Source organism: Eupeodes corollae, chromosome 1 (assembly GCF_945859685.1).
Source record: "Eupeodes corollae chromosome 1, idEupCoro1.1, whole genome shotgun sequence".
Lineage (NCBI taxonomy): Eukaryota > Metazoa > Arthropoda > Insecta > Diptera > Syrphidae > Eupeodes > Eupeodes corollae.
In genome coordinates, this window is record NC_079147.1 from 187,651,471 (window position 1) to 187,677,353 (window position 25,883).

A 25,883-nucleotide genomic window follows, 5' to 3' on the forward strand; every position below is an offset into this window, starting at 1 on the left:
GTAAATCGATGAAAACAGTGTTACACACCTTAGAACGTACAGTTCATGCTCCTCCATCGAAATATAGTAGAATCAAAAGTGTCAAATTACTGGAATATAGAAAGGACTATTTTCGCTTCACCGCGAATTCGTTAAATAAGGAAATACGACGCGAGTCAAATTTGAAAGGTCGAATTGAAAACGATCTGCCGCGAACCTCATAATCAGACCCCTGGCTTTATGCCAAACTCTATCGAATGCTTTAGAAATATCAAGTGCAGTGCAATAATCTTACTTTCTCCAAAACTGTGTAAAGATTTGTTAAACTGTTCGGTGAGATGAACCATGAGATGGGATATGGTTAAAAATAAGTTTGATTATTTCAGATTACATAACTCAGGTTTTAAGAAAATATAAACAGGAAAAGAGGAAAAAACAAATGTTTTTTTGGATTAGATTTTTTTTATGTTTCAAATTTCTAATGTTATTAGCTATGATAACGTTCGAGAATCTCTCGAAAATCAAGGAACAATACAAAAAAAAAGATAACCAGTATTATTTTCTATACAATTAAATTGATAAATTTTATTAAATTAAATTACAAGATAAAATCACAAAAAGTAGTAGAATAGTAGTTCTATATTAATGTAATAATAAAAGGGTGCTCATAATAAGTAGGACTAAATTTATTTATATTTGTTTATATTTAAAAAAAGAAGGTAAATTCAATTTTTGTTTAAACAAACAAGCTGCCCACTCAATGGATAATAACAAGTGAATAATTATCAAAAAATTAAAAAATAAAAACAATAAATCAGGATACAATTTCAGTTAAATTAAAAATTAGGTAAATATTTTCACTCAAAAAATCATAGTCATATATTTTTAAAAAATAAATGAAAATAAAAAAAAACAATATCAATGTAGATTATTTTCCATATGTTTGTGACTCTGAAAATAAATGAAAAAATATAAAATATAAAAATTAAAAACAAACACAAACACAAAATAAAAAAACATGAATTACAAAACACAATATATATATATATATGTATATAAAAAGAAAGAAAATGAATTTGAAAAAAAGTTTAGCTCTTATTAATTATTAAAATGTACTAAGCCAAATAAAATTGCATGCAAATGATTAAAAAATAATTTTTAAAAATGTAAATAATAACATATAATTAAATGCAGTCGAAACCCATAGAGATAGAGAGTGGTTATGATAAGGCGAGGATGACTTGTGTGGGACTTAAAGTTGAAACTATAAAAATAAAATGGCGTTTTGTTTAGATTTCTTTTATTTATGAAAATAATTATTATTGGCTTACCAACACACTATTTAGTACGTAATTATGTATATAAATAGAGAGACGAGATCCAGGATTTGTTTTATGTTTGAAATATTTTAGTTTTCATATAAACACAAGAAAAAGTTTATCTTGTTGTTGTTTTATTTATGTTAAAAAGCTAACAATTATTACACTCTTATCAACTTCTAGTTGGTTAGGATGAGAAGGATTAAAAATACTATTTTAATGGTTTGTTTTAATATTGCGTTAAAGCTTTCATTTTTTTGCAAACTTATAACTTAAAGATCTACTTTAAATTTAATAATTTTGTTCTAAAGTAAATATTATGTAATTGGATTTCCGTTAGGTACATCCATTTTATTTTATTTTTTCTTAAATATTTTCTGTTTAGGAGAGTTGGGAGATTAGAAGCTAATAGAAAAATAAAACAAAGAAAATTTTATATTTATGCTATTTCTGTTAAATATGTTTTATTTTATTTATGGTAAAAGGACGAGTATATGAAGTTGGCCATTGAATTAATAATATGAGTGTTTTCGAAGAGAATTGACAAACGGAACTCCTATTTAAAAACTTAAAACTTTTAATTCTTTAAAGCATCCATTTTAATTCTATTTCTTATGTATCTTTTTATTTTCGAGAAAAAAAAACAACATTTAAAAGTTATTTCTGACTTGAAAGTAAGTTACTCAAAACTACTTTTAAACAAAAGGCACACATTTTTCCTTTGGTCTTTTGCAATATGTTGTACCCGCAAAATGGAAACAAATTACTTGAAGATTTATGAAACCTCTTAATTATCAATTCAGGACTGATTTATCTAAATATATGCCTTATTAAATGTCCATGGAAACCATATCTATAATACTATTTTGAATGGAAAAGTCAGTTTGCTTGTTTGTTTGTTTGTTTGACCGTCTTTCACGTCGCAACAGAGCAATATTATGACATGATTTTTTGTGTAGAGGTAGTTAGGATGTTTTAAGCTACTTTTTACAGCGTTAACATATCTTATTTACAGCTCATTCGAGTATATCCGCTGGTTACACTTATAATTAGATATTCAATATTTCTTTTTTTTAAACACTAATTGGTAGCATATTATAAGGTGCTCCCTGCATCACTGCGTATCATTTGACGTTTCTTATAATGCGCATGAAACTTTGCTAAATAACTATTAAAGTGGCCACCATGGGCGATTAAAAACCGATGCTGCGGGCTATGTGATACTAACGCAAGATTTTGTTTACTATACTTTAAAAAAACCTTACAAACAGACATGTCTACTGCATATTATACATGATAGCAGTTTTCTGACAGATTGAATTCTGTAAACAGCTCAAATTTCAAAACAAATAACAAAACTCGATACAAGGGAACACTTTTTTGTTAAAAGCTGGAAAAATGAAAAAAGGTAAACGCCAAGTTTTAGGAGACTCAAATTAGAACCTAAGTACACATAAACTATTCTCTTAGGACATCTAGTTTATTCAGGAGACGATGGTATGCAAATTATTTTTTTTTTAATTATTTTACTTTTGGACCGGCATTTTTACAAATAGTGTTATCCTTGGGATAAATGCGTTTGCGACTCTTTGGCATATCGCACAGAGAATGGATTAGGTAAGGGTAAGGCCTTATAAGATAATGGATTAACTTAGAGCGCCCGCATAGGGCCAGTAAGATATTTTTTTTAAGGTTATTTACGCTAGTTTTTTAAGAATTTGTATCTAGTTTTAATATATGTACATACACATGTACAAACATTATGTAGTTTTAAGATTTTGATAAAATAATAAAAACAAATAAATGGATTAGTTAAAGTCATGTACATGAGTTTAGAGTTTATCAGCATAGATGTGACCAACTCTAAAGGTGAAGCTTCAAAAATGCACAAGGTTTATTATCGAATTCTTTGATAATCATATACGACGCGAGTCGAATTGAAAACGATCCGCCGCGAACCTCATTATCAGGCCCAGGCATTACTAAATGAAATTAAATTAAAGTGCATTTTCATTTTATATTTGAAAAACGGCAGAAAGAAAATAATTTAAAAATTTTAAATTTGAACATTAAAAATATGACAATTGATATGTCAAAATAGATTTTGAAATGTCTTCAAGTAACCTTTAAACACCGCCATGGATGAAGTTAAAGGTAAGAGGCCATTAAGTAAAGTTACTTAAATTTGAAAATTGTTTATAGATACCGATTTCTCACTTAAATGCTACTAAGAGGTATTTTAAAGTTGCGACTGCTTTAAAATGTCTTTTAAGATACAGCTGAAAGTCTTTTGCAAGTCGTGATGGACTTGTCCCTTGCTTAAGGAGTGTTTTGGTAGTTTTTTCACGATCGACGGAAGGTAGAAGTTTGTGAAGTAAGGTTTCAAGTTTGATTTATGACACTTAAAGAACTAACTGATTGCCTTGGTCAAGATTTACGTTCAAAGAATGCAATTGACTGCAAATGAAGTCCTTTATGTTGACTGAACCTCTCCAAGGGCAATACACAAAAATATATTTATTTTGCTAAAAGGCGAGAATCGAGGTTTTGACAGAATTATTCGTTTAACCTATAAAAATACCCATAATTTAAACTATTGGTAAACATTTTTAGAAATAAAGATTTGTTATCGCCAAGAAAAGACAACTGTTGAAGTTTACCCAAACTATATTTTGGATTTCTCATACTCCCAATATCTTTTTCTCTCCTAATTTTGTGATACCGAAAAGATGGTTTTCGTCGTGTTAGATAATTTTTTAATAACCTCAGGTATTATAATTATTAAAGGTTAACTCAAACTTATTTATTCAATGACCAACTAAATCTAATACTACATATTAATGTTATAATTTAAATTTCAGAATATAATATTTATTCCAACAAACAATATATTATAAACGCGCCGCCCCATCGCCATTTCAAAAGGATTTTTCGACTTTTGGAATAAATACTCCAGATATAAAAAAGGATACATTCAAATTTTAAATAAAACACAATCTTTACTCATACAACAAACACATTATCATTTACAAACTAAAATAATACAAATAATAATTAAACAACAATAATATTAGACTAAACATAATAATTTTAGCTAATATAATATTTTAGTATTTATATACAGCCTATAGTTAAAAGTAGTGGATTTGCAAAACTACATAATGTAAGCAATACTTTGGAATAAACGCAATTTATTTAACAAAATGTATACAACAAAATAATCTAAAATTAAACAAAAATAAAATCTAATTTGTAATTAATTTTTAATACAAAAAACAGTGTTAATAATATGTCTATAGGTATATGTGGTTTAGTATTTTTGTATATATGTATGTATAAGGTGTTAATATATATTTAATTAATTATAGAAAAAAGTGTGTTTATATGGTGAGTTATTGTGTTTTGTTTTGCTAATTTATAGAATAATCAATAATTATATTCTTCACATAAAATTATCTGTAACAACACTGAGATCAGCGATAATTTGGTTAGTTTCATTCAAAACAGCACTCGTCTTTCAATTTAACAAAAACAAATATAATTTATAATAATTAAACAAAATAAATAAATATTTTTGCAACAAAATACCATATTGTGTGTATCAAAAAAACATAAAAGTTGGTATACAAAAACAAATTGAATTAATTCGTGTTAAAACATAAAATATTTAAAATACAACAAAAATTAAATTAATAGTTATAACAATTTAGCGATAGGTAGTATATTGTATTTTAAGTTAATTATTATTTTTTGTTTAAGATAAATATACACACAAAGAAATTTTACAATAAAATTCATATTTTTTTTTCAAAAATTTTGTTATATAAATAAATTGATTAAGAAAATTTAGTTTTATTTTTAATTTAATTTAAATTTAAAGAAATCCATGTTGGTAGGTAGTAGTAGTAATTTTTTGGTAAAAATAATTGTAAAAAAACAGTTTTGTTTATAAATATATATAAATTTAAATTTGCCGGCATGCAAAATAACATAAGAATTAGAAATTAGAGTTAACAAAAATAAAATTAAGAAAACAAATTATTGAATTTGTTTAGTTAAAGAGGGTTTTAGGTTTTAGTTTTTTATTTTTCTTGGTAGTGAGAAATAGAAATATTTTAGCTAGAAGAGGATAATGTCAGAATTTATTTTGCTTTTTATTTTAATTTGATTTAAATATCTTGACTATCAGAGGGTGGAAACGCGTTTAAAACCCGCCTTTTTCTTATTTACACAGAATAGTAGTAGTAGTATTTTTTTGGTTATTCTTTTGTTTTATGTTTTTTTAATTTGTTTTAATCACGATTTTTGTAACTAGCAAAAAGATTGGTTCGATCATCGGAAACAATTCGAATACTTACACGATTGATCGAATTTCTGCGCGGACCATTGGCACCGCCTGGTCCGCCACCATTACTCGATCCGTTTCGAGTGAAATCATCATCGTCTATACAAATGTCGGAATCTGAGTCAGATCTTCTTGTACCGCCATCCTAAATAATACATAATTATATAGGTATGGATGGATGGGGTTTTTATTGTTTGAATTGTTTTGTTGAATTGAAATTAATTCAAAATATTAAAGTCGTCGAAATATTTTCCAAAAAAAAGTTAAGTATATTATGATTTATGTATATTTTATGAGAAAGTTAAGAACAAAATTAAACCACAGATTGCATGCAGTTTGATTTTCGAGAAAAAAGATTGAAAAACAAAATAAATAAAATTTAAATAAATTAAAAACTAATAATTTTTTAGATTTATATAATTACCTGTGTGAGTTGTTCTGTGGTTGTTAGAAGACGGGCCACTGGATTACAGCAAACTGGTAGGGTCTCGAGCAGTGTTGGACGCGAGTGCGTTAAAAGGGGCTTCATATATCTGAAAAACAAAATAAGGATGTAATAATCGAAATTGTTTCCTTTAAGAGTGAAATAACACATACCTCTTACGAAAATTATATAAAGCTAACAATTAAAGCTCTATAAAATTGTATACTATTGCATTTGTTTTTTATGTTATGTTTTGTCTAAAATTCATAATTTTTTTTTTGTCTTGTACATCTTTATTGTTTTGTACAGTTAAAGAACATTCGGGGAGTTGGAACTTGACACTAACAGCTGCTCTTGCTGAAAATCCTAACAGAATCAGTATTGTTCTTTCGTAGAACAATACTGATTCTGTTCAAAATCGTTTCTGATAAGCTATGAATGCATGATTCTAATAATTCACCGGATTTTTTCCAAAAAAACGTACAATTTTGAAATAAATTTTCAAAGTCTACCATATGTTGAATCAGCTGTTGTGTCAGATACCCAAATATACCAGATGTACTTGGATATCTTTTTTTGATATCCTAGCTTTTTTTGATCAGCTGTACTTTTACACGTAAACCACTAACAAAAAGTTATCCGGATATCTTGTATGTCTGAGTTTGAATGCAGCCAATGGCTCGCTTTACATCAGAGCAATGTGATTGCAGTATGCTAGAACAGTTTGTAAAGAAGTTATGAAAAGAGGATGAAAGACTGTGATATTTACTATGATGACTGCTACCGCGAAAACCAACAACGCTTAGGCAAGAAGTCTTGAGCTATAGGCGCACCAAAGAGCGCTTCATGCCCATACGCACCAAGGCTAAATTCGACATTAGAATGCCCCCACAGGAGAGAAAGATGATAACACCAAAGATATGTTCTTCGAGCTCTTAGACACAACATATGAGCAGTGTCCTAGCTACGATATTAAAATTGTCCTGGGCGATTTTAATTGCAAGCAGCCACCAACAAGGAACCCCTGATTTGATGAAGAATGTCGGCAGTCAAATGCAGCCAAACAACAGGCACGCAAAACGGCGCTGCATAAAAGGACGAGAGCTGCTCATGAGCTCTACGAGCAGAAGAGGCGAGAGGAACACCGACTTCTCAGAAGGAAAAAAGAGAGGGTATGAGAACCGTGCGGTCGAAGATGTTGAGAGGTTTAAAAGTAGGAATGAAGTTCGAAAGTTTTATGAACAGGTGAAACGAAATTCACAGGTACATAAACCTAGAACCGAAGGCTGCAAAGACGAAAGTGGAAACATCATAGTGCAACCGCAGTCAATGCTGTGGATTTGGAAAAACCACTTCTGCAGACTGTAGAACGGCGACGACGAACTGAATTCCGCTGTCAGACAGGATGGTCTATTCAACATAGACGAAGAAAGCCAACAATCCCGTCCTCCCGAATTAGACGAAGTAAAGATTGCCATATCTAAGCTGAAGTCTAATAAAGCCGCGGATGGCTTGAATGCCAAGCTCTTTACAGCAGCTGAAGACAAGTTGGTTAGGAGCATGCAACAACTTATCTGTAAGATATGGTCGGAAAAAAGCATGCCCGATGAATGGAACCTCAGTATTGTTTGCACGATCCTGAAAAAAGGAGACACTCTTAACTGCACCAAGTATAGAGGAATCAGTCTACTTAACATCGCCTATAAAATCTTCTCTGCCGTAATGTGTGGACATCTAAAGCCCATCGTCAACAACCTGATAGGTCCTTATCAGTGCGGTTTTAGACCAGGAAAATCCACAGTCGATCAAATATTCACATTACGGCAGATCCTGGAAAAAACCCAAGAACACCAAATCGACACCCACCATCTTTTCATCGATTTTAAGGTCGCATATGACAGCATCTACTGGGACGAGCTGTATAGAGCCATGTCTAGTTTTGACATTAATGCCAAACTCGTCCGTTTGTGCAGGTTGACCATGGAGAATTCACGCTGCTCCATAAAGGTTTATAACAACTTACAAGAACCTTTCGATGTCAAAAAAGGTTTTAGACAAGGTGATGCGCTGTCATATGATTTTTTTAACATCGGGCTTGAAAGAATAGTGCAGAGCTCACACGTCAACACTAGAGGCACTATCTTTCAAAAGTCTGTTCAATTACTAGCATATGCTGATAACATAACAGACGTAACTTTGAGGTAGTCAAGGACTTCGTCTACCTAGGCTCTGCTATAAACTGCAGAAAACAACACCAGCGCTGAGATCAAACACAGAATAACTCTTGCTAACCGCTGTTTTTTTGGACTAAGAAAGCAATTGAGTGGTAAAGTCTTCTCTCGAGGGATCAAAGTGTTGCTATATAAGACTCTTATCATCCCCGTCCTGCTTTACAGTGCAGAAGCATGGACTATGACAAAATCGGATGAAAGCACCTTGGGTCGGTTCGAGAGAAAAGTTCTTCGTGTGATCTACGGTCCCGTATGCATCGAAGGGGAGTGGAGGAGAAGATGGAACGACGAGTTGTACGGGCTGTACAGCGACGTAGACTTAGCCAGAAGGGTAAAAGTCCAACGACTAAGATGGCTGAGTCACATAGAGCGCATGAAAACCAATGCTTCGGCCCGGAAAGTCTTCGAATCTGCACCCACAGGACAGCGCAGTAGAGGAAGACCGCGGATCACGTGCCGCGCAGAAGTGGAAAATGACCTCACCCAACTTGGAGCGCCAAACTGGAGACATCTAGCTAGGGGCCGAGGTAGATAGAGACGATTGTTGGGTGAAGCCCTAGTTCACACAGGACCTTAAGTAAGTGAATATTGCTTTTGTGTTTGTGTGTTCTTTCAATTTCAACTCTGAAATTAAATGATTACCTTACCTGCATAGAGGTGAGGTATACTTTAATGGAAGAAAACAATTTATCAGGAGAACATTGTGAGTGACATTAGGGCAAATTGTCAGGGACCTTTTTCAATAATCCAACTTTTTCAAGATCATAAAGTATTAAACTGATAGACAAACCTACGTAAATACTTTATGAACTATTAAGTGTTATCAAGAATTCAAATCTTAGCTTATAATGTTCTATTACACCAGTTGTTTAAAATACGCACTTTTAAAAATCCTAAAGACAACCAAAAGCGCGGTTAAACCAAAAAATATCCCGTAACACTAAATTGTATGATGATTTTTAAAAGTACAAATATTCCTTCTCTAGATACAATATAAACCATTTTAGTATCTTAAATAGTTAAGTTTTTGAAAATGTTCATCAGTAATAAGTATAAGTCTTCATTTAAGTCTTCATATATTAGTTTTAAAAAATCCTGAACTTAATGACATCATAGGCTTGAAAAAAATACATTTTAGAGTTATTTTTTGGTGCTGATTTCCAATCTTCGATTTTAACTCTGCTCAAATTTTAAAAATACAATTAGCAATATATTTGAAAAATGTAATGTTGTAGCCTTGTTAAGACGACAGCTTTATTATCAAATAAAAATTACGTTTAGCATAATTGATTCAGCGTTTAGTTAAGATTCAAGGAAAACAAGTGAAATCTACCAACTTATGAACATTTTTCAAAATCTTATGGAATACCATAAATATTGAAAAAAAAAAAACTACTTCATGGCTTTAGATTTCTTCAGACAGCCTATATGCACTGGCTGTTTAAAATACTCGTAATAGGAAATTACTTTGACAAGGCAACAGATTTTTCGCCACATTGTTTGGAGTAATGAAACAAAAATAAAACTTTTTGGGTCTGATTGCGGAAAAAATGATGGTAAATGATTTTCACTTCCGCAAAACACTCAGGCAGTACCATTATAGTATAAGGTTGCTTTTCTGGGTTTAGCGTTAAGGTTATGTTTCCATATGCTGAGGACAATAAGCCACTTAGATGGCACTTTTAGCAAGATAACCATCCCGAGCTCTCTTCAAAATTGAAAAACTGTCCTTAGCCTTTTTGTAAAAATTGTATTCGGTTGTTGTACAGAAACTTATCGATCATATGGCCATATACTTGAGCAGTGGCTGTCTTACCTTGAATAAAAAAGTTAGGGACCTAACTGTCGTTTTTAAAAAAATGTTAACGTTTTTGATGGCGTTCTTTAGAGTTGTTAGTAAGTGTTTGTTTAAAAACATATTCACCAATAAGGAAATGAGCTTTGTTTCTAAAAAAAAAATGTTTCAAAGCGAAAGTGTTGTCCTGAAACGTACCAGCATTGTTCTTGTGTTCAGATATTCAACAATTTGCATTTTGTACAGATGAAGCTTTAATTTCATTTTCAAAACTACATGCACTGTTGATTGTGTGGAGATCACAATCTTCCTTATCAATGTACTTGCATTTGGAATAATTTAATTAGGAACTTGAGACACATATTCTGGCATTGTTGCTGAAGTTGATGGTCCATGAATATGTCTATTGACCATTGTGCCGTCTTGCCTGAACCTTTGTACCCACGACCAGATACGTTGCGTTCTCGGCCCATCTTAATCGTCAAATAATTAAATGAGTACATAAACCACATACCAGTACCGTACTTAAAATATCGCTAATGACTAACTAACTAACTAACAATTCAGTGCAAATCGTGCGCTTTAAATGATATACCTCATGCGTACTTTAAAACGCTAGTATTTCGATAATCCCAATTTGAAGTTGAAAAATTCTCATTGGACACCTTTTATAACGTTCTTCTTTAACATTTTTTAAACTACATTGTAACTAATCCATTGGCACCTAAGCTGTGATACTTCTTCTTTTACTTTAACTTAACTCAATGTTTTGCAATTTAAGAGCAGGTTTTATAGAAAATTGTGTATTAATGCTATGTCCTGGTACTTACTTTGTATCAAAATTGCCCCATATGCGTGCCAATATAGCCTTCTCATTTGTTTTTCTTGTACCACCAGGCGTCGTAGCACCGCCCTCTAGGTCGGCATCAACATCCTGCAAATAACCATCAGACTGATTTAAATTCTCAAGCCTATTCTTTGCTGAATATTTATATAAGCATATATATAGTATAAACATATGTATGTATGTTATTAAAAAAACGATATTATTTAGCAGATTTATTTACATACAAAAAATCGTATCACTGTACATAAATGCTCAGAAAGAAAAATTAAACAAATTTTAACAAACCGAAAATCTGAATAACTACAGAATTCCGTAACATAATATTTCTTGAAAAAAAGTATTCTAACCAACAAAATGCAAAAGCAGAAACAGTGTTTATTGAAGTTATAGCAGATATTAAGTTTCTCAAATTGATTTTTTAAAAATTCTTTTACAAATTATGTTGAACGAAAAATATATTTATATTGAAATTTTGAATTTGGAACATTTTGTTAATTGTCTTTTGTACCAAAATTTGCAATCATTAAATTTTTTTTTGGAAATGCAGAAACAAAGTAATAAAACTAAATTTAGTAATATATTTTATTTTTAGTATTAATTAAAAACAAACTTGGGAGTATTAAAACTCTCACCAGAGAACTTTGTCTTCTGGACATTGGCAATTGTCCCAAATTAAGTCCTGTATCGATTGACTGCTTGAAAATATGAGATTTTCAATGAAGTAACAATATATTGTTTTTTAAATTTCGTTCATAATTTTTAATTCAAGGAAAATTAAAAGAAAGCGATAGTTGGATAAATTAAGAATGATATGAAATTTTGGCCAAAAAATATAATAATTATCAAATTTAAAATTTACAAATAAAGAAATATAATGAATGTTTTTATATACAAAATCAAAAAAAAAAAAAACAAAAAAGAATTAAGTACACAACAGATATCAAGAATCAAATTATGTTATTTAGATTTATACTGTTAAATGATAAAACATACCGCTGCTGCCGTATTTTCCATTGAGTTGTAAACCTTTTGCGTGCATTCAAGTTGGTTTTTTGACCATTTTTTAATTATTTTTGTTTTTGATTTTGTTTTGAACAGAATTCGAAAAATAAATTATTTTTTTAATTAACAAATGTGTTAATAAAAATTTTAAATTTAAAAATTTTACATGCAAAAGGATAAAGCATGTAGAAATAAACACAACGCCAATTATTAAAATTTAGGTACAAAAAGAACTTTTAGATTTTGTTCTTAAATTTGATCAAGAATGTTGATTTCTACATTTTTTAACGTTTTTTTTTTTGTATTTGTGCTAGCAAAAGTTTTATATTTTTTGTTTTGCAAATATGTATTAGGAAGTTTAAAAAAATAAATAAATAGATCAAGTACAAAATTTTGTATACAGTAATAAAAAATTAAAATTTATATTTTGAATACTTACACTGCGAACTTGATAGTTGTTCAATTGTTCAGTCTCTTCATCAACTCCGATTCTAAAAGTAAAAATGATATTAATTTGATTAAAAACAAAATAATAAATCATAAATACGCGATTCTCAAATTGGAATATAAAGACTTGGCTACAATTTGCAACGCATTTTAATTTGTGATTTTGGAAATCGGCAGATCTACCACTGAATATGTGGAATTTCATTATTAAAATCGACATTTAATAAAACTAAAAACACATCGTGGTATTTGTTTTTGATAAAAAGAAGACAGCTGTGGAAAACCACTCAAAAATTTGTAGTTTCAATAATTTACTTTGGTAGTCACGTTCTCCTTTTCTCTTTCTCATTCCTTCTTAGTATAGTTTTTATAGTCAGGATTATTTTGCGAAAACGAATAACATCCGCAGATTATTTCCACTACGTCTATAGATAATTTCAATTTATATAATTGACACCAATTACATAACTCAAAAAAACCTTTACACATAGAACAAGTCATAATGAGATAAGAACCTGATTATTGATTTAGAAAGAATTGCAACAATGGACGAATAGGGAACTGTACTTTATTGAACAGCTTAATTGTCAGTCCACCGATGAAGTGATGGCACCATTACTCATGCTGGTTGCTACCAAGAAGGAAAGCTGAAACTTAACACAAGGTCTCGGAAGCTGATGGCGTTTTAAATTAGCTCTGGAAAGTAAGACACTGCGTCCTCTGTTTCTTCAACCATTCAGCGTCTGCAAAAATCGTTTGTAGGAGCTCCAAATCGAAAAGAATGCCTTACCATTTAGTTTTATGAACACTCCTATAACGGAGCTAATGTGCAATCTACCAACAGAAATGAGTTGCTTAGAGTGTTTAGCATTAAGCATTAACCAAATTAAATTGGTTGGAAATATTAGGCCATCTGTGGTTTTCTTTGTTTATGGTATCATGCTTTAGCATAAGTTTACAAGCAAGGGATATACTGATATTCGATTTGTTGAACATCAAAGGTAAAGTTGTTCTATTTTTTGCAAGTTCGTCAGCTTTTGCAATTTCCTGGAATGGACTAGTAGTCGATATTAAATTTTTTGATAACCAAACATTCTGCCTGAAACACGCTAAAGTGATTGGGATGACGAAATTTAGTCATAGATTTAGTCCGTAAGAGGACACACCTCCACCAACCCCGGCGTCGGTTTTTGGATCCATCTGTATGAAAGTTAAAATCAAAAAGAACTTGGAAGGCAAGGACACTTGAAGTTTTTGTTGAATTGTGGGTGAGGGGTTATGTAGTCGAATTACTAGGTAAAGATCTGTATGAGTTAAGAATAAGGGATTGGGACATTTAATTATTGATTCAATGTCAGGAGGTTTTGAGCTGAATTTCTGTCCCATTGTTTTCTTAAAATAGCAATCGGTATTAGATAGAACAGAACATCATGTGTTGCAGAAGGGGTGGGGCAGAGGGCATAGAAAGGAGCACTCCACTCATACATAAGCAAGCTATTCGTTGGACTTTGCTGAGTGTGTCGCGGTTTGTTGCTGTGTCTAGCGCAGTCCACTATACTGCTACTCCATAAATAAGTATCGGCCTTATGACCGAGATGTATAGCCAGAGTGAAATATGGGATTGTAGACCCCATTTATTACCAATGAAAATTTTACAAGAGAATAGGGCTACAGTGGCTTTGTTAACTTTCTTGATTATTAAGTTACCAACTTAATTTTTTATACAAGATTAGACCTAAGTATTTTTTTATCAGAAAATTTAAGCGCATTTTATATTTCCTAGTAAAGATGACAAGTTCGGCCCTGTGAAATTGATGACAAGTCCACACCTATCTGCCCAGGTAATGAGCTTGTTTAAAGCAGTTTATAGTGGTTCCTTCAGTATTTTGAGATGCTTTTCACATACCGCTATGGCAACATCGTTCTCAAATACAATCATTTTGAACCCATCCTTTTCTGACATTGTTAATAGTTCGGTCACTACTAGGTTCCAAAGAAGAGAGATAGGACAATGACAGCCCTTGACATAAAATAAAAGTATCCCGATACCCTATCGGTCCCATTTCAATATGGAAAATTGAATTTCGGTACAAGGGCATATAAATATAAATCTCAGAGGGTTTGCAATAAGATACACATAATCTGTGCCAAATGCAAGACCCATAAATATCTTTTACTTCAATTTTGCACCATAAAACTTTGGGGAGCAGAGCAAATCACCAAATTAGATGCCGAAATTAAGGTTTTAGAGCTCTTGGGAACACAAGGTTTAGTCTTTTTGATGTCGTTGAAAAAAATACATCACTTACGGTATTTTCAGCCAATTGAGTAGGAAATTCGATGCTCCACCTTGAATTATCACTGTAAATATAACAATAAGTGATGTTGCTGTTAACATTGTTTGACGGGCTTCTGAAACTGTATTTCTAATTGCCAATGCAAATGACATTGCTCCACGAAGACCTTGAATTAAAACAAAAAATATATTTAAAAATAAGTAAATATATAAATTAACTTAAGCTCAAACTGTTAACTTACCAGCAAAGAATAACATATGTTGGAAATTTGATGAAATTTTAGGTCTTCGATTTAAATTTAACAACCATGACAAAGGATAAATATTAACTGCACGTCCAATAGCAGCACATACCTATAAGGAAAACAAATAATTTTAATACATATTTATATTGTTTAGGGCCCACAAAAAAGTACTTACAAATCCAGTTATTATAAACACTGGATCAAAATGATGTTTTGGAAACGTGAACATCGAAACTCCAATGTACGAAAAGATGAAATTCTCTGCTAAAAAGTTAAGCAATTCGAATATTTCTTTCGTTCGCACACGAGAATCTTCCGATAGATTATTGTACGTGTAATGAGCTTGACAAATTCCACAAAACAATACTGCAACAACTCCAGTTAATTCTGAAGCCTCAGCAATAAGGAACGTACTGTATGACATAAGCACAAATAGGGCTGCTTCTAGGAGGGGAAAGTCGCGGACTCTGGTGAACTTAGTCAAGTGTTAGGGGAGTTAAGGAAAATATTAACAAAAATGAAGAACAAGAATATAAATTGGCAAGTTCAGATAACATAAGGGACTTCATTTGCAGTCAACTTCATTCTTTGAACGTAAATTTTGACCAAGACAACTAGTTAGTTTCGTGATGATTTTCAAATTCAGAACTTTACTTCACAAACCACTACTTTAAGTTCATAGTAAAAAAACTACCAAAATCATTATTTTCTACAAAACACTCGTCAGTCAAGCTGCAAGACTATCACGATTTTTTATTTTGTATTTTAAAAAATATTACTTACTTCTTTTCCAAATTTACAAGTAACATTTTTACAGAAAGCATTAAATGAAGTTGTGCAAAAAATAAATAAATCATTGAGTATAAAGTTCAGCTTTTAGTTGAATTAAAAAACATGATCAATTGTTATTTTGACATAAGTTGACTTGACTTGATAGTTAGGGAGATTTTTCTTGATTAACTTTCCAATAAAGTTGCCTTAGTTGGAAGGCAATTTTTTGCAGCTGTCCAATCAGAATTTAGAATATTGCCTTACTTTCAAGACCCTTATGTCGGCTGGACGTGCCCAATGAAATGAATAATTTTCAATGGTTCCTGTTTGAATTTTATGTCTGGAATCAAACTTTTTCAGATGCCCGTAGCAAAATTGTCGGTTTAATCTTAGTGTCAAAATGTAAAACTTTGTCGTAGGTGGTATTAGTTAGTAATAAGTTTAAAAAGGATATCAATGCCGTAAAACATCCCATTGTAGCTCCAATCAACAATGATAGCATAAATATACAAAAGAAGTCACTCAAGGCCATAAAGAAGGCATTTGTTTCAAATTCTCCAGTCTTCGAATAATGTTCGCCGTAGTTTTGAATTGCCCTTAAAAAAAAGAACTTCATTAAACACCGAACATGTTCACAAATATTATAAGTCAATTAACTTACCCACTCAAAACAATAGCTACAGCATCATTTAATACAGATTCTCCAAATACCAAAGCATATAAATTCACATCCACATGCAAATCATGGAAAATTGCTAAAATTGTTAGTGGATCAGTTGGTGATATCAGCGCTCCAAAATACAGCGTGTCCAGGAATGTAAAACTGCTGCTCAGATATTCCGGCATCAGCTTCACACAGCCGTACATAATGGCGCCGATTAGGAACGCTGATAATGCTGTGCCCAATATGGCATATGTTAAAATTGCTCCTAAATTTCGGAAGAAATATTTCTGAAAACAAAAAACAAAATTATAGAAAATACATTTTTATGGATCATAGAAAATATTAATAAATAATACCTTTTTGAGACTGTAACCAGCATGAAAGATTATTGGTGGCAAAATAATGTTAAAGAATATTTCAGGATCAAATGTTGCTTTAAGATCGATTTCGTTTTCTGCCACTTGGTAGACTTGACTTCGGAAAACATAGGCATATGTTTTATTTTGAATGGGGTCTTTGTCGGTGGTATTTGGTGACAATTTTCCTGGGAACTATAAAACGGAATAGAGTTTAAGTTTTAATTTGGACTGAACAAAAACAATTTCAAAAACTAATTATCTGGTTACATGGATAGTTTTGAAGTTTTAATATTTAAGGGACTTCTTCATGACAAAATAAACACTCTTAGAGGATTTCTTTATGTAAGACTTTGGGTGTACTGACTATGGTTGGTATCATTCTTGCAAGGACAATTATACTAACTATTCATCAAGTTACTTGTTCCTAGACCTTAAATATTCTACAACAGGCTTATAAGAGAATACGTCCCTAAATGTGGGTCAGAGTAGATTGAATAATTAAAGCGGGTAAACTCAGTGACACAAATGCCACACAATACATACCCATAAGTCTGAAGTCGTTTATTCTCAAAACATTTTAGAGACTTCAAGAAGAAATATACAGCCACAGCAATATCAGGCCAGAAATTGTATCGCCTAAACAAAATGCCTATTCCAAAGGCAAAAGTGTAGAAACGGCCTTATACTGCGTGGTGAAAACAATGGAAGGAACACTTCATGATAAAGGAAATATAAACTGGGGTTTCAATAACGTACAAAGCAGTGCAATCAAAAAAAGCCCAATATATTTAAAAATAGGCAGATCAAAAGGGAACAAGGTGGTATAGAGATTGAAGTCCAAAAGTATTTCACTACTGGTCATGAATTAAATCCTTACCAAACTTGAATACAGTAGAGTTAAATTAGTAGCTTATGCCGATTATGTATATCTACTGATACAGTTAAATTCCTACTCACTATTAATGAACAGTTTAACCAAGCCACAGTAGTTCATAAGGAACAATGCAAACACCGACTACATGACACACTGTCTGACCTTTTAGTATTATCTTTCCTGATAAAAACCAATGGGTGGACAATTTGCCACACATATTTGAGTCGTCAATATCCATAAGTACGGTTCGAAGACGAAGAAGTGCACTCCACTGGCTAAAAGGTTATGGATGTACCTGGGAATGAGAGAGCTGATGACCTGTCGACGATAGGTACAACACTGAATTCTGGGAAGTAAAATGCATGATTGGTAACAAGATACTCTAAAAACGAATGTGAGATGAAAATGCCTTGAAGCTTGTGTCACGGCCGGGAACTATGACGCAAATTCGACAAAACAAAATCTCGTTCGATTGTGCATCTAGACAAAATAATCTTTATGACTGCTTGTAAGCATAACAACATGTCACATGTTACCATAAGAAGAAAATACGGCTTTCCAGCAATGACATGTGCAAAGTCTGCGGTGATAAAGAAGTACAAGAAGACACTGTAAAATTCGTATGCCACTGCCCAGAACTATGCCACACAAGAAACAAATTCTCAGGCATCTTAAAAAACTCGAAAACATTCCAGGAATCAAAGTCTATGAATGGCTCGAACAAGAAAATATGATACAGATAAAAAAAAGTTTTTCTATCAACAATAGTCCATAGTGAATTTGAAATTTGGCAAAATGGGGTTTTGACTACCTTAACCCTTTTTTTTCAATAGAACAATTTTCGATAGTCAATTTTGGTAGACAATACAATAAAACTATTATGTTGACCATCTGGTTTTCAAAAAAATTGATATAATGAGCAGATGCAGACAACATAAGGGACATTTGCAGTCAACTTCATTTTTTTAACGTAAATATTGACGAAGTCAACTAGTTAGTTTTTCAAGTGTCATAAATTATTTGAAATTCAGAACTTTTCTTCACAAACTTCTAGTACAAAAACTACTCAAATCATTATTGTTTACAAAACACTCCCTAAGCAAGCTACAATTCCATCACGATTTGTATTTTGTATTGTAAAGAAATATATCCTACTTATTTCTTTTCCAAATTTACAAGGAACTTTTTTACAGAAAGCATTAAATGAAGTTGTGCAGAAAATAAATAAATCATAGAGTATTAAAGTTCAGCTTTCAGTTGAATGAAAAAACATAATCAATCGTCATGTCTTGACTTGATAGTTAGGGAGATTTTTCTTAACTAACTTTCCAGTCAACTTTATAATAAAGTTACGTTAATTGGAAGGCAATTGCCTTACTTTCAGGTCCCTTATGTCGTTTGAACTTGCCCATTGACTACCGCAGTTGTCCTATTGACTTCCGTTATAATGATATTGACTACAGCAGTTGTTATATTGACTCCCCTTGTTGTTATATTGACTACCCTTGTTGTCATATTGACCGATTGGTTTAAAATGTGATTGAGTCTTAGATGCACAAAGTTTCAAATTGTGTGTTTTAATTGTTTTTATATAATAATGGTTCCAGTTTTAAGCTTTATTCTAAAGCTACTATTAGACGGTCAAAGCGTTGAGTCTATATTACTTAAAAATGGCGTCCCAAGGGTGCCAGTTCAACCAACGTCAACTTGACGAGTACAATGACGCTCAAGTTGTTTGACACACATTTTCGAGTCAACGTGTTGATTACTTTCTGTGACCGTGTAATGTCAGAGTCAATGATATGGGCAAATTCGAATGTACGACTTGAGGAATTTCTAACCACTGACTAAGGCACTAAGCAGTTCTACTTAATTACCAGGTTAGGTTAGGTTAGGTTTAATACTTAAAACAAACAAAAAAAAAAACTGTCTCTGGGCCATTTTTCGTCCTTGCAATGTTTTAAAATTAGAATTTACTTGAAGTACAAATTCAAAATTAGTCAATTCATAAATATTCAAGTTGAAATAAAATTAAATGAAGAATTATTTTAAAATGAAAGTTTACCTGCAACCATAATGTGTCCGGGGGTAGGGATTGGTTGAATTTTGGATTTCCCTCTGGTTCAACAGCAAGATGAATAAGTGGAGTTGATGAGCCAGCATAGCGTATAACAGCTCCAACAATAAGGCCTGCAGAATATAAATTAATATAAATGTAGGTATAAAACAATCTTTATTAATTTTCTTAGTTCATAATGTTCGTGCGTTTACTTTAATAACATAGACATACACTACACACATGGGTAGTTATAAAAATATAATAAAATACATTCATTACAAGGGCATTCATTGAGTTGAGGAAGGCAAATAATTCTGAATAAACGAAACTCGTACGAGTTCAACAATGTATTATTAACATTCTAAACATGGTTTGGTTGTTTTGTGTTTACTTCATATAAATATAATTTAAATTATTAGACAAAGGTATTTCATATAAAACAAAAATCATACAAAATATAAGCGGGTTGCAAAGGTACTTAGTTAAGTATAAATGATTACAAGGTTCTGTTCAAAAACGATAGGTACATTTTTGATGATAAAATTTGTATTATTCAAACTTCTGCTAAAAAATGAAACGAAAGAAAAATATCTGTATTGTTACTTTGAAGTTCAATGATTTTTTGTACACAAGTGAATACCTCAATAGTGAAAAGTTTAAAGTTTTCTAGATTTTATGAAAACCAGCATATAATCGTACGACTTCCATTTCAGATTCGGAAGATCTTATATTATAATGGGCCGGTAAACTAGAAATGTATGCCATTAAAAGGAAATTAAATTTAAATTTGAAAGCCATTAAACAGTAAAAGTTTTGTTCACCACCAATATTTTTTCTACTTAAATACTTTAGCGCGCCTTCCTAAATTTTGAGAACAGCATTTTGCTAGCAGGTCCTTAAAAACGGCGAATCCTTCTCCCTCTAAATATCGTCCACTTACGTCATGCCAATCACTTCTTCATTTAAACGTTACGTTAATCAATTCACAGCTTATTAATGTTTTGGACAACGAAAGCTTCTTAATGACCGACAGTATGGCTTTTGGAAAAATAGTTCTCTTGGTGATTTCTTGGTTTATCTCACCGAACAGTGAAACAAATCTTTACATCGTTTTGCACTTGATATTTCGAAGGCATTTGAAAGAGTTTCGCATAAGGTTTGTTATCGAAAATACATGGTATTGATAAATCTCAACCGTTTAATTCAAGTAGCATTGGAGAGGTTCAAATCTGGTTTTCACAATATAAACTCCGTTTCGTCTCCGACACTATTTTTATTATTTCAAAAACTGAGTGCTGTCTAGTAGTAAAAATGTGATTTTATTAATCAGCTTAATTTTTCATTGTTTTTGTTTTAATTTCACAGTTATAGTATTGGCTTTTGCCGTCAGCAAAAAAAAAATAACAATAGAATTGTTAATACTTTCAAGTTGTATTAAGTTCATTGACTAAACAAATTTGTATCAAGATTCATGAGGTTAGTTTTGTAGGGTTGATTTCAGGCTCGTTCAGGATTTGGTATCGGTATTTGACGTAACTGCTCAACATGTTCCACTCCTGTCCATTTAGGATTCCTTTGGCTTCATCTTAAGTTAAGGCGCTCTTTCCCTAGTGTACTCTTCTGATAGCAGCAAGAATAGGGCACATTGCTAGGAAGTGCAGTACGTCTTCTCTAACCCTGTGGTTGCATAGGGTACACACTGTGTTTTCATCTGCACAATATGGTCGGTAATTCAGATGTAGTAACTCTCCTCTCGTTTTAAAGATAGTAAAGATTGTCTCCAACGTGTAGCGGTCATCAAAATAGTTGCTGGCGTGTAGGTTGTGCTGCAGACCCTTGTACATACTTCGCGTGTTGCTTCGTTCTTCCATCTCGGTGAACTTACAGACATTGTCTTCTTCAATCCCTGCGAGCAATGTATCAAAGCTACAGTTCCAAGTATCGGTCCTACTTTTTAGCAATTCAATATTATGTGACTGCTCTAGGAGCATCCACTCTCTAAAAACTGCGATTTTCGGTTAAGAAGTTGCCGTGCAATGATCCTGGGTAAACGATGACTTGGCAGAGCCATTACTTTCTAAATGTAGTTAAAATGCATTTTTAGTGTAGAGATGTACAGCGGAGAAAGTCCAGTCTTCAGATGTAGCATGCAGTTAGGGGTGTTTTCTGGAAGCCAGAATACTTTTTTGATGAAGTATCTCAAAAGCTTTTCTACTTGGTCATATTGAAGAAATCCCCAGACATGGCAGCTTAGCACATTATCGATCTCATCACCGCTTCAAAGAGCTTATGTTTCGAACTCAGGGCTACATATTTTTTTGCTGAGGACCCCCTTTCAATTGCAATTGATAGCTTTTTCGATTCTGTTAGTTTTGCATTGAGATGTTGGTTGAATGAAAGCTTTGGTGTTATAGTAACTCCAAGATACTTATACTCCTTAACCACCTCTAAGTTCACATTTTCCCATTTCCACTTTTCATTTCTTACGAATCTGCCTGTACCATTGCTAAAGATTATGATTTTTGATTTATTTGTATTAACTGTGAGGCTCCAGAGACGACAATGTGCTTGTAGTTTATTTATCATTATTTGCGGGGTCGATATTGTCTGCATACATCAACGCTTTCATGTCGACACCAGCAAAATTAATTCCACCTGGCAGAGCTGATGTCAAATCATCTAGGAAAATAGAAAACAGAAGCGGGCTTAAAAGGCAGCTTTGCTTAACCCCCGATGTCGTTTGAAACCACGGCGATCCTTTGTTTTCGTCCCATATTGCCGTTCTATTGTTTTCGTACAGGCATTTTATTATTTTCAAAATTTTTGTGGATATTCCCAGGCAACAAAGCTTGTCGAACAATTTATCCCTGTTGATTGAATCGAAAGCTGCTTTGAAATCAATATAAAAAGCATCTATAAGTTTTTCAATAAAGTTTAACGATGCGTTTTTAAGAAACTCATACGGTACACGGTCTTCGCCTGGAGCTTTGTTGGGTTTGCACCTGTGTATCACATCCAGGACTTCTTGTACGGTGACTTCCAAGCTTTCCTTTTCCAAATGTGCCGAAGCGTGAAGCATCAACTGTTTGAAGTTTGTTGAGTGCTGTCTATTTGCCTTAAAAGCGTAAGAAACTCATACGGTACACGGTCTTCGCCTGGAGCTTTGTTGGGTTTGCACCTGTGTATCACATCCAGAAGCTTTCCTTTTCCAAATGTGCCGAAGCGTGAAGCATCAACTGGTTGGAGTTTGTCGAGTGCTGTCTATTTGTCCCAAAAGCGTAACTTTTCCTCAGTGCCAGTTTCCAGGGGTGGCTCTTGCATCAAGGAGCTCTTAGTTCTAGGTTATATCACAAAGTTTTCATTCGTCTAAATTCGAGTATTATTCTCATATTTCAGCTGGTGTCCCAATAACGTACTTGAGATTCTTGCATAGAATTGAAAAGCTCACAAGTCCCATGCCTTTTTATTGCTATTTCCATTCTCTAGTGAAATTGTCTTTCCTCAAACATTTTAAAAAAGTGCATTGCTAGCACCTTCTAATTTTGCACTGTGTGGAACGAGAGAGAGGATACTGCAAGGGCCAACCTTGTTTTAATTGGATTTGTTGTTGTTTACATCTCTTTTTGACGAAAGTTGGAAGATATTATTTCTTGGAAAGTTACTAGAGAAAAGGTAGTTATAAGCCTTTGTTAGTTTGTTCTATAAAGTTAAGAGGCACACATATGGAATTTATTAGGACTTTATAGTCCTCCATCACTATAGAACAATCGTGACAAGAATTATTACTCTTCGTCAATTCCTACCCGTGACAAAAAACTTTAGGTGACACAAACAGGGATTGAACCCAGGCCTTCTGGGAAAATAGCCCTATGCGTTACCCACCACGCTAACTATTGGGTTGAAAAAGCTTCATCAAAGATTTAATTTTTGATCCATAAGAAAGCGACCTGTAATTGATGTGGTTTCTTTGGGGTACAAAGCATCTGTTTCATTTTATAGAGTTTGGGATTTTGGACAGCTATTAACACAAAGGTATATTTTTCCTGATTGTGGGGCCACATAGGATTAAATATCCAAACTGAACCAAAATTTTCTTATTTATTTTAATTTTCACTGTTTCAAGACAAAATGATGTTTGTGTTTTTGATTAATAAAATTTTTGAGACTTCTTAAAAAAAAATGATAATTCACGTTTTTCAAAAAAAAAATCAATAGAGAAATATTGGTTAAAAATAAATTTAAAAGTGAAATATTGTAATCAAATGAAAATAAGTGGATCTTGATCCCACACAACTAAATATTTAATTACCTCAAATAATTTATTCTTATCAATTAGCTTAATAATAATTAATCAAAACTAGTTGATAATAGGTATGAACCGGGTTCAAATAAATCTATATAAATAGTATATAGATTTGATTTAAAATAGTATCGTGACTATTATTCGAGGTAAAGAGTATTGTTATAAGATTAGAACTGAAGTTGTATAATGATTCCAGTTTGTGGTCATGACAAACTCAAGTGCTAAACATTTAATGAGTTTTTCTAATAATAGAAAAATTGTTTTCATCTTTTAGTCTGAACTTTTCTATAATTTCGTTTGCTTTGCATATTTTTTTATTTAACAGTCTGTCTTGCAACAAAAGTAAAGTCATAAAGTGGACAATCATTTTACAAGGAGAATAAATGAGTTTTTTTTGACAAAAGCTTATCTACTTGTTTTTTTTTGTAGAACCCGTGGCGTGATGGTTTGTGCTTTGGAATCTTAATGACGAAGGTTGAGCTTCAGCTCATATTCAATTCAATAAAAAAACAAAAAGTCAGCAGGTATCGATTGTGTATAAAACGTTGTACTAAGACATTTACCGATGGAGGCAATTGACATTTACACTGAATAATGCATATTATCCAGTGCATCGGAAGACCGCTGAGGTTCATTCTCTCCCGAAAATGGAAAGGACAACTCCAACCCGTCAAATTTTCGGTCGATAAGTCTTTTTCTGAGCATCAGCAAAGTTTTCGAGAAGATCATTAATAGGTCTCTGACTAAGTGGGATAAACAGTTCGGGTTTAAGGCGGGTAATGACACAATGCATGCTGAGTGTAAACTCGTTTCTAAACACTAATGGAATAAATCAAAACAACAATGCACAGCTGCTGTTCTGGTTGATTTGGAAAAGGCCTTGGAAACCGTATGGTTAGAGGGTCTTTACCTAAAACTGAGCAGATTTGGCACAAGCAAACCAATGTTGTATATAATTTATGATATGCTTAACGGTAGAAACTTTGTAGTTAAAAGTGGCAATGTAACTTCTACTTCTTAACTAAAAATGGTCTTCAACAGGGAGCGGTGAATTCGCCGATTATCTTCAGCATTTACACCAGCGATCTGATAGGTAGTTTTACAAAGGCAATTGTGTACGACGACGATCTAATTGGGTACAAACGGCCCGAAAGGTTGAGGTTATTAGAATTCTCTTGCAGCGTGATTTCGACAAGATTCAGCGATATTGCGACTACTGGAAACTGAAAATAAATGTCCAGAAGCCGTAGACAATTCTGTTCCAGACTCAGTTGGCTGGAGTGAGAATTGGCGCAAGATGGTCATTGTTGATCGGGCAGCGATTAGCGAGCAAAAGTGTAATGAAGTAGCTCGGTATCTCGTTATATAAGTATTTATATTTCTACAGACATATAAATGAGGCTCTGACCAGGGCTAGAGGAGCCCTCGCTCTGACTAAACGTCTGTTTTACAGCAGTCGTCAGACGACGAACCGTGTAAATGTGTCTCCTACACAATCGGGACGTTATGGCACAAGGCGGTGCATAGCTCCTTCTGTTGAGTAGGACGGTGTCCAAACGGGACCGAACTGATAGGGTGAAGCAGGAAAACCAGTTTTGGTGGCTTCAATCGGCACTTGATCATGGGTAGTCAGGATGGAAAAACCTTGGCCGGCTTGTTATATAGTTTTAGGGCTTAGTTTTAAGTAGAATAGGCATGTTGACACAACAAAATTAAAAAATAAAAAACAATAATGCAAACAAAAATTAAAAATGGAATAAGGTAAAAAATTAATTTTAAAAAAAAAAAGTGCTTTGGACTTTTAGAGGTCTTGGGTTCGATTCCTGCCTATGCCATCTGAAGTTTTTTCACGGATACTGCCTCTTGCGAGGAATTGACATAATCTTCAAGATTAATTCTTGTAACGAAAAGTGCTTTCCCAAA

General features: G+C 32.7%; 2 protein-coding genes across 11 annotated transcripts in view; both read right to left on the reverse strand.

Moving 5' to 3' along the window:
- The window catches only part of LOC129938910 (uncharacterized), a 406,682-nt gene that overhangs the window by 13,929 nt on the left and 366,870 nt on the right, over positions 1-25,883 (reverse strand). The window lies entirely within an intron of this gene.
- Positions 1-25,883, reverse strand: part of LOC129938783 (sodium/hydrogen exchanger 6) — a 57,448-nt gene that overhangs the window by 4,176 nt on the left and 27,389 nt on the right. The window contains exons 2-15 of one of the 10 annotated variants that reach the window (XM_056046560.1): positions 19,664-19,788; positions 16,722-16,916; positions 16,363-16,652; positions 16,156-16,297; positions 15,106-15,414; positions 14,928-15,039; positions 14,699-14,852; positions 12,382-12,433; positions 11,934-11,966; positions 11,573-11,632; positions 10,924-11,045; positions 6,068-6,176; positions 5,657-5,788; positions 537-930 (exon numbers count right to left, since the gene is read on the reverse strand). In XM_056046560.1, coding sequence (XP_055902535.1) covers positions 898-930; positions 5,657-5,788; positions 6,068-6,176; positions 10,924-11,045; positions 11,573-11,632; positions 11,934-11,966; positions 12,382-12,433; positions 14,699-14,852; positions 14,928-15,039; positions 15,106-15,414; positions 16,156-16,297; positions 16,363-16,652; positions 16,722-16,916; positions 19,664-19,788 — 1,868 coding nt within the window. In that variant the 3' untranslated portion in view covers positions 537-897. Of the gene's footprint in view, positions 1-536; positions 931-1,084; positions 1,704-1,932; positions 4,813-5,656; positions 5,789-6,067; positions 6,177-10,923; positions 11,046-11,572; positions 11,633-11,933; positions 11,967-12,381; positions 12,434-14,698; positions 14,853-14,927; positions 15,040-15,105; positions 15,415-16,155; positions 16,298-16,362; positions 16,653-16,721; positions 16,917-19,663; positions 19,789-25,883 lie in introns of those variants that run through there. The other 9 variants (XM_056046568.1, XM_056046542.1, XM_056046549.1 and 6 more) reach the window with 9 other exon arrangements.